General features: G+C 36.6%; 1 protein-coding gene across 1 annotated transcript in view; it reads right to left on the bottom strand.

Annotated features, from left to right (window-relative positions):
• Positions 1–1,059: 1,059 nt before the first annotated feature.
• OPRM1 (opioid receptor mu 1) overlaps positions 1,060–9,852 on the bottom strand; it is an 89,803-nt gene continuing 81,010 nt past the window's right edge. Inside the window, exons 2-3 of the mRNA XM_075862884.1 lie at positions 5,419–5,771; positions 1,060–3,376 (exon numbers count right to left, since the gene is read on the bottom strand). Coding sequence (XP_075718999.1) covers positions 2,850–3,376; positions 5,419–5,771 — 880 coding nt within the window. The 3' untranslated portion in view covers positions 1,060–2,849. The remainder of the gene's footprint in view (positions 3,377–5,418; positions 5,772–9,852) is intronic.

The following is a 9,852-nucleotide window of genomic DNA, read 5'->3' as shown; positions in this document are numbered from 1 at the left end:
TAGATGGTCAGAGAGTGTGGGATAGATAGATGGATAGATAGATAGATAGATAGATAGATAGATAGATAGATAGATAGATAGATAGATAGATAGATAGATAGATAGATAGATAGATAGATAGATAGATAGATCAAATAACTTAAATATCTTACCCAAAACAGGGAATAACAAGCAGCCCGGCCCTGACAAGTGTCTACTAGTGACTAACATGAGAAGCTCTCAGTGTCAGAAATAGTAGATTAGACATGTATCTTATTATGTATATTAGACCTGTATGTTTAAAGGCAATGTACACCTTTGAAATATATATATGATTTTTATATTAAAATGTCTATCAGTGTGATTGGTGCAACTTTTAGAATACTTTTTATTAAAAATTATTTTTGCTTATTGAGATACAGCTGCTTTGTATTCTGTATACAGAGCAGCTGTATCGTGTGCTAAGACCTAAAGCCACCAGGTCAGTGGGACTGACGGGATCAGTGAAAGCACGCAGGATTCACCTGTTATCGATCACATCTAGGTTATGAACTTAGATGTGATCGATAGCAGCTCAATCCTGCTGACACTGAACTCATCTGTCCGGCGAACCTGACATATACAGGTTTCAGCGCTAGATACAGCTGCTCTGTATACAGGATACAAAGCAGCTGTATCTAAAATATATATATATATATATATATATATATATATATATATATAAATAAAAAGGATTTTAAAGGTTTACATAGCCTTTAATACAAAAAATTATAATGAAAACTATAATAATAATATCAGTGACATTGACAATAATAGACAATTGTACTGTAATATTATTAATTGTAATAATTACAATAAGAATAGTTATTATTATAATTATTATTACTGTTACCATCATAAATGCAATCCTCCTATAAACTATATCACGGGTAGGTCCTATGTTATTTTTTGCATACTGTGTTTCCTTTTTTTTTAAAATGATTAATTCCCATTATATGGCAATTAATTGAGCCATGCCAATAATAGTCACATCTACTGTATTCATAATCTTTACAGTATGTTAAAAAATTAACTCTCACAAAGCAGATCAATTTTATTTATATGATAAATGCTAATAGAGTACACAGTACGCAGTAGTCGACAGCTTATACATTGCACACACAGCATTACAGTAACATCATAGCTGAATTACCTGTATTCTAGAAAAACTGTAATACTCCACCTCTGATTAGCCTTATTAGTGATATAACAATCAATGATAAAAAAGGTAGATTTTTAATTGTTAAAAATAGCGTGATAGATTTCAGTATAAGTAATCGCCACAAATTGTATCATTAAACATAGTCATTTTCTATCATTTACTTAGGGATCATTCATTGACTATAGATGATAATATACACATAACATTATTGAGTGAAGAAAAAATAATATTTAGAAGGAATAGTTATTAGGCAGCATACAGTGTGGATCATGATTTCCTTATTTTGTGCAATTACCAATGTTTAATAAAAAATAAACCAATAAATTAATAACATTTTATTTACTCCTTATTATTGTAATATATTCCGCTATGATAAATTACAGAATTATGTAAACATAGTGATATATGGGTTGATCGTATATAGCTGAAGATATTAGCCACACCATCAAGGCAAGCACATTAGGCAAATGGAAATAAAATGTAACTAAACAACTTTAACTAGTTCTTCAACAATGGCTGAATTTCCACACTTATAAAAGGTCAACAAGCTAAAAAATATTTTTCCTATTGCTATATGTGTATGTTAAATAAAGAATATTTGTTGTTTACAATGGTCTTCCAAATATTTTTTCTGTCAATTAACATTTTACTTTTTTTCGGTCAGTACCATCTATACATGCACATATATTGTCCTTGACCAGCTTTTCCACCCAAAAATTGTAGGTGCCGGCATGCAAACGGCAACATTTTACCCAGTCCTTCTACAATGGTCAACAATGTCAACAATACATCGTGTAATATAAATACTTTACTGTTTACATGTATTCATTGAAGGCCAAAGCATACTTTGAAGGATTTAAAGAAGGCGTATTTATTTTTAAAATGTCCTTATCCAGGCGAAAAATTCCATGAGCTCCAATATATTAACTTGTCTACCCTTGAAAAAATGTTGGTATTACAAGCATTGTATTGTATTATGGCTTTTAGGTTGTTTTCTCTCAAATATTATAATATATGTTACAAGTTCATTACTGCTCTTTGTTTGGTAGATTTGCTTCTTTACCGGCCCGGCTATGCCTATTTATGGCATCTTCATCTTGTGAATATCACTAAGCATTTTATTAATATATACATGAGCAAACAAGAGTCAAGTATAACCCTGGGAAATAGTTTTGAAGTTGGCACAGAAAATTGTGTATAGAAAGGTTATTTACAGTCCATTGATGACACTTGTTGTTGTCTTTAGGTGGCTACAGAAGACCACAGAGTCATTAGAGAGGTTTCCAACAATTGATTGGCCAGCTATCTTCATTGCGTGTAGTTTTGTAGACCCATAGAATTATATAATTCTTCTTAAAATTTGAAAATATATTTTCCTACATATTACCATTCTTGTTATTCTGCATTTGTTCACTGATAATATATATATATATATCCGATGCAATATACCTGTGTTGCGCATGACAGAAAATACCATCTCTGGGCAGTGACAATCTTTATCTCCTATTAAAAGTGCTTGGACGTAATTGTGCCAAGAGAAGATGCAAGCGTTCTATTTAAGTTTAATTCCATCACTGAATTAAAGCCCTGTAGTTATCTGAGTAACTTCGGAACTCATGTCATCTCTTGCAGGAACTCCTGAATCCAGACTTGACATTTCCACGGCTAGTCATACTTGATGGTTAGTCCTATCCACTGTGTTGGCAGTAGATACATGGTCACGTGTATTGTGACGCATGCGGGCAGAGTTCTGCTGCTCAATGGTTGAAGATGTAGGGATGCAAAACTCTCTGAAGCATCTCTTAAAGTTTTCATCTAGAAAAGCATAAAGAACTGGATTAAGGCAGCTGTTTGTGTAACCTAGAGCAATACATACGTGCCAGGTCACTGTCTGAAAAAGAGAAGGAGGGATATTGATCAAGGCTTTGATAATCACGTATATGTGTATTGGAGTCCAACAGACAATGAACACAGCAACAACAACAAGGACCATCCTGGTTATTCTTCTGAGATTTCTGTCTTTTTCTTTGGATCCAGAAAGCATTCGGACACTCTTAAGTCGTAAGATCATCATCCCGTAGCATACTGTTATGATAAGGACTGGCATTATAAATGCAAATATGAAGACACATATTTTTAGGAGGTTGTCCCAGTACCACGAAGGATGTGGAAATATAAGAGCACAATCAGTTGACCCTTAAAAACATAAAAAGAAGTTAGTTTATTTTTTATTTAGTTCTTTTTGGCACATGCTATTCTTCTGTTTGCAAATGAGAAACTTGGTCTATTAAAGCAACCCTGTAAGGCTGAATATGCAGTCTGATCTGTGGGCAGCATGTGACAGAGCAGGAGAAGCTGAGCAGGTTGATATATAGTTTTGTTGGAAAACATTCAGTATAACTTCTAATTTATTCATTTAAATCCCTGTTCATCCTTGCTTTAATTAGGAGTCTAGTGGGTGTTCCTACTCATTCATTAACAGCTATCGCTTTATGTACTCACATAGGGTAGGCTGACAATCATTGAGTGAGTCCTCTTGCCTGCAAATTGGACTGCGTATTCAACATGACAGGTCTACTTTAATGGGGTTGTCCCCTGTAAACCATTTATCACCTGTCCACAGGATAGGTGATAAATGTATGATCGCTGAGGGTACCACTGGACCCCAAGCAATCACGAGAGCGAGGCTCCAGTGTCCCCCATTAGAATGAAGCGGTGGACACGTGTGTGAGGTACTGCCCCATTCATTCTCTATTAAACAGGAAAAATACATGGGAATTGGATGATGGCTGTCAAGCTGTTTTTTGTGTTCTCCGTGGTCAGTAGAGTACCAATAAGCCATGTCTGACAATTTGATTTCTAGGAATATGCAATCTAAAATCGATAGCTATTTACAGTCCATGCAGAATACTGAAGTGGAGAGCACCCCTGGACCCCCACTGCTCTGATGTAGCTGACAAACCTTTTCTGTGTCCAAAGCCCTTGTTTAGTAGTGCAACTGAAATGGAAGTTAGGATCAAACACAGTCACATGGTTAGGAGTATATATACTATATAGGGTGTACTGGAGGTACTGTGGCTCCCAATTCCCAACTCACAAATTTATGGAATATCCAGTGGATATGCCATAAATCTGTGATAGGGACAGGTCCCATCCTTGGGACCCACACCTATGTGGAGAACACAAGTAAGCTTGGCTGTTTCCGTAACTCCTATAGAGCTGAATGGAGAGAGCCGCACACATGCGTGTCAACCTCTTTATTCACTCTTTGCCTTGATGCGGTAGTCGCCTAATCAGGCAAGACATTGGTTGGAAGACCTCCGATAGGTGCAGGACCCAAAGGTGGGACCAGCACCAATTACACATTTACTACATAAACTGTGGGTATGGCATAAATAGGTGAGTTGGGAATATCCCTTTATGTAATGGTAAACTTTCAAAGCGGAATGAACATATGAAAGGAAAAGACAGAGTAAAATGTGAATGTAAAAGTAAATCTATTTTACAAGTTAACCCTACAGGAACAATCTGGGCAAAAATTATACATTGTGTTATTCCCAGTGCAGGACATGTGTGTGTGGGGGGGGGGGGGGGAGGGGTGCTTGACACAGGGATTCTATCTTTCTGTTTTGTAAATCCTTGTATCGGGCACTGCATCCTCAGGCCTTCTGCTTGCACTATATGAATTTTGTCCATAGTGGGTTTTTAAACTAAAGCTAAGATAAAATATTATTTTTATTCATTTATTTTAAACTGCCATCATCTTCCATGGCAATGAACTAACTAGGATTATATTATGATAGAAATAAACCATTTTGTTAGACTAATTGAATTCCTTGAAGTGCATTTTCCCCTTCCAACAGCATTCTACAGTTTAAATATAGATGAAATCTATGTAAAACTATATAGTATATATTAGTACACAGTCATATTCACAATTTTACTGGTCAATAAAAGTTGATAAATCCCCCAAAAGCTTATATGAGCTTCTTTAATGCCGTAGTGTTTCCTACATCAGACTATTGTAATGGTATGGCTGGGTTCACCTATAGCGAAAATCTGCACCATAATACAGTAGCAGCAGAGTGGATGAGATATGAACAAATCTTATCCACGCGCTGCACAAATTATTAGTGGAAAATCTAGCGGGAAACTATTTAGTTACATGTTTCAAAAATGTTTTGTTTAAGGTAGTACTGGTGTGAAAACATATCAAAACACAATTTTTAATTACTCACCTCTATCAGTTTTTGTGGTTGCCATAAACATTACAGGTAATCCAATTGCTGAAGAAAGAATCCAGTTGCAGACATTAACAATTTTGGCATTACGTGGTGTCCTGAAGTCAAGAGCTTTCACTGGATGGCAAACAGCTATATACCGGTCAACACTCATTGTAGTCAGAGTGAAAATACTTGTGAACATATTATAGTAGTCTATTGATATAACAACTTTACATACAATACTACCAAAGGGCCATGTTCCCATAAGGTAGTTCACACTTTGAAAGGGCAGGGTACTTGTTGCAAGGGCATCTGCTAGGGCAAGATTAAAGATGTAGATATTGGTGGCTGTCTTCATTTTGGTGTACCTAGAACATAAGAGTGAACCATTAGCCTTTATTATAACTGAGTCATATATGTCGATCATTTTTTAATACCAAGGCACCATTGCAACATTTACCTGTTTACTACTGTGCAATCCAATGAATAGTACTAAGCCTAAAATAACCTGTAGATGAATCGATCTTCTACAAGAATTGGCAGTGTATATATGTGGGTGTGGGGGGATGTGTGTGGGTGCGTTTATGGCACGGTAATTAGATTAGGGACAAGGACTGCTATAAGTGAACATATTTTCTGTGGACAGGGTCAAATTGGTCCATCAGAGGATCCATGATGGTCCCAGATTTTGACACAACAGGGCCCCAAAATGTCCAGCAAAATATAACCCAATTTCAAGCTGAGTTTCTAATCACATATTTGGGGACAAGCACATATTTGTAAATATTTCCTCTGGTAAGCCAAAGTTACTCTATAAACTCTTCCGTGCCTGTGCCATTACCATTATGTACATGTACAGCAAGGAAACTCAACATAAGGCATTCCATGACATACGTGTACGTCATGGAGCATTAAGGGGTTACAAGTGGGCTTTCAAATGATAAACAGTGGTATCTGTGGGTAGTACAAATTTAATATAATCCTTCTCAGTCAGTTTTATGAGAAGAAGAAATTAGTTACCTCCTCCCTCACTGATGTGAACTACCCCCTCCACCAACACCAAGCTCTGGTGTGTCCCTGATAGACATATAAACATTTCAACATTGATACCAAACCATGTTTTTCATTCTATAGGAAAAAATTAAGTTGTTCAAGTGTTGGCATATGGGGGGGGGGGGGGGGGGAGGGTGTTCTGTCTCTGAATTTGGCTGCCAGGAAGAACTGAGAGTAGTAGGGTGGAAGTTTCTCTGGCTAATAATGTGACAGCAAATAGTTATTGTCAGACATTAATTTCTTTTGCCACAAACTGCAGGAGAAGGCAGGAGCACAATTAGTCACGTTCTGCACTGGGTCTGCCGCTTTTTTGATCTTGAGTTCTTTGCCGGGTATACGACACGTCACTTGTGACGTGGTGTATATCGGCTTGTTCTGTTGTAACACGCATGCGCGGCCCCTGCTGTTATCTCGTGAACAGCAGGGACCGCGAGAACAGCAGTGACAGTGCATGCGCGTTATGAGCTGTGAAGCAGAACAAGCCGATATACACCACGTGACAAGTGACCTGTCGTATACCCGGCAAAGAATTCAAGATCAACAAAGCGGCAGAGCCAGTGCAGAGAGTGACGTCACCAGTCAAGTTCCCCACGGCACGATCTGGAAACAGGGCCACTTTGGAAAATGTAAGTATATTACAAATGTATTTACATTTATAAATTACATGCATTTAAGGGGTTTTTGAAAATATGATGGTATCTCGGACAACCTCTTTAATATTATATGAAAAAGAACAGGTGTGAATATTCTCCCATATTCTCTGCCGAGTAACGTTGATGGGTACAGGGCCAATCTTTTTTTTTCCATGCTGCTACATAGGAGGAGGGAGCTGTGGAACTCAAGTATTAGAATTTAGAATAGCATTAGAATAGCATTGAGGGATATTTCTTTCATTTTTAAGTTAGTCTGTATAAGTTTTCAAATGTGTAAGGGAAGGTCCCAAGCATGACTTAATATATTGTAATGAGGCTACAATGGTATTCGTTTAATGTATGGATGTAGCCATCTTTATCTTGACTCTGATAACTTACTGCAGCGTGATATCACACAACAAAAGCCATTGAAAAGTCATTGAAAAAGTCAAGATAAAGGATCTTGCCACTGTGTATTTAATGTGTTAAAAGTCAAGATAAAGATGGCTACATCTGTATAGCATGAAAAACTATTGAAAGCTCATGACATATATGTTAAACAGATGCCATAATAGTCTGTGGCTGATAGATGCCACCAAAACTAACACAAAAGCAGGACAAAATAAATAAGTAGTCCAACATTTGAGATTTGTTTGGGGGGCTTGAATACACCTAATGGTTGGTCTTATCATGGATCGCTGGTTAACACATCTGTATACAGAGTTTTCATTTGTTTTTTGGTTGTAAATATATTGGGAATTGTTCTTGGCTGGATGTGCATGCAAATTAATTTTGCCCTGCTTTTGTGTTAGTTTTGGTTATATTATACTATAGGGCAAATGCTTTCCACTCCTTAAATATTTGGTGTGCCCACCCACCTTTGTTGTTTTATCTGTCAGGCAACCGTCACAGCCGAAGTTTAACATAAAAGTCGGGAGCGTTTACTGGCGTATACAATAAACTTAGGCCAAAAAAGGTGATGAGTAGAGGGTCTTATAATGAGAACCTTTAATTAGAACTATAATCTTTGTAATTGAATCTCATTTTTGATAAAATGTGCTAGTAATTACACATCTATTTCATTTTGTGACAAATGCTAAAGTCTGAAACCCTATTAATATAATTATACTAACATAATTTATGCAGATCAATATTACAGCAACTCACGTTAAAAAGAAATTCATAGATGTTTTCAGAGTAATGTATATCTTGTATATTATATTACATTTTATCACAATTCACAAGATTTCTATATTATTTATGGGATTTCTGAAATTTGTAATACATTTCCACCCAAGTTCGAATGTATACAACTGAATATGCATTATACATGTGCCTATCATTAAACAAGATTACTATTGGGAAATCAATCCATTAATTTATCCAAAATTAGATCTTCCTATTAGCAATTATTCTCCATTAGTGTGAATACAAAAATCAATGTTCTAACATTTGCATGGCGTAAAGTGCTATATTACTCACAGTTATCTTTGTAATTACAGTTCCCTTTCTTTATCAATCCAAAAGTAATACACAAATACATTGAGAGGTGTACAAATATAGTGGAGCTGAGTTTGTCATTATGAAAGGGCTGAGTTTGCCATTTGGCGCAACACATCCTGATATAACAATGAATCTGCTGTTTTCCATAGTACTGTAAGCAAATCTTTATTCAACATGGTACATAAAAGTAAACAGTTCAACAATAAATTCAGCTATTCTATATGTGTAACTGACCAGGTCAAATCACATATACAATGCTCCCTTAAGTTGCAATATTAGTTTGTCCCAGGGCAACCTTTGTAACATGAAAATATTATAACGTGTGGCCATAGTTCTATACAAAATTAGTAATTGGTTCTGAAGCCCTAAAAGCAACAATCCAAAATGAGAAAAAAAGACTTAAAAAAATACAGATAAAGAAGGAGCTTATATAAATGTCAGAAAAGATCTGCTGGAAGCTAGAAATCACGTTCTATTCTGAGAACAGGAGCGTCTTCAGGGTCTTGTACAATATACAGTGTACCAGCAAAATAACATGGGACCATCCTCACCAGCTGTCCAAAGGTGCGGCTCATCCTGACACAAGTAGAGAGCAGTACAGTATATATATATATATATATATATATATATATAGAGTACTGTACTACAGAGAGGTGCCACTAGGTAGCCAATCAGTAAATGCACTTTAGTAATGGCATGTTCAGATGAGGCAGAATTTTTCCGCTGCATATGTTTCTGCAAATTTGCAGCAATTACACAACGAATCTGCAGCATCATTTACATATCTGACAAGTAATTCAGACGTTGTGGATATCATAGCGGACCTGCCGCAGATTTCAGCGCTTGTTTTGCAAAGGTGAAAATTTGCAGTGAAATTCCGCTGCTTCTCCGCAGCAGAATGTGCATGCTGTGGAGTGAAAATTCTGCACCGCAGCCTAAATTCTGAACTGTTATTTTCAGCAATGTCTGAACTAAGTTACCTGAAAAGGTATAGAAACCAATGAAAAAAACGGCTACTGTGGATACCCACTGTGGACTATCCGCAGCGGAATTCAACAGCATCTGAACATGCCCTATATAGAGCACACACTGATTGGCTCTGCTTGCCCCCAATATAATACACAGATTGGCTGTTCACGGTAGCCAATCACAGGCATTATACCAGTGAAATCTGCCAATGCCATGCACCACAGATTGGCACTGCCTACGTTTTAAGTTAGGATGGTCCAAGTAAGGCCATTGTAACCTGATGGACCACTGT

Source organism: Rhinoderma darwinii, chromosome 4 (genome assembly GCF_050947455.1).
Source record: "Rhinoderma darwinii isolate aRhiDar2 chromosome 4, aRhiDar2.hap1, whole genome shotgun sequence".
In the NCBI taxonomy this organism is placed as follows: Eukaryota; Metazoa; Chordata; class Amphibia; order Anura; family Rhinodermatidae; genus Rhinoderma; species Rhinoderma darwinii.
This window is presented reverse-complemented; position numbering and strand designations above follow the sequence as displayed.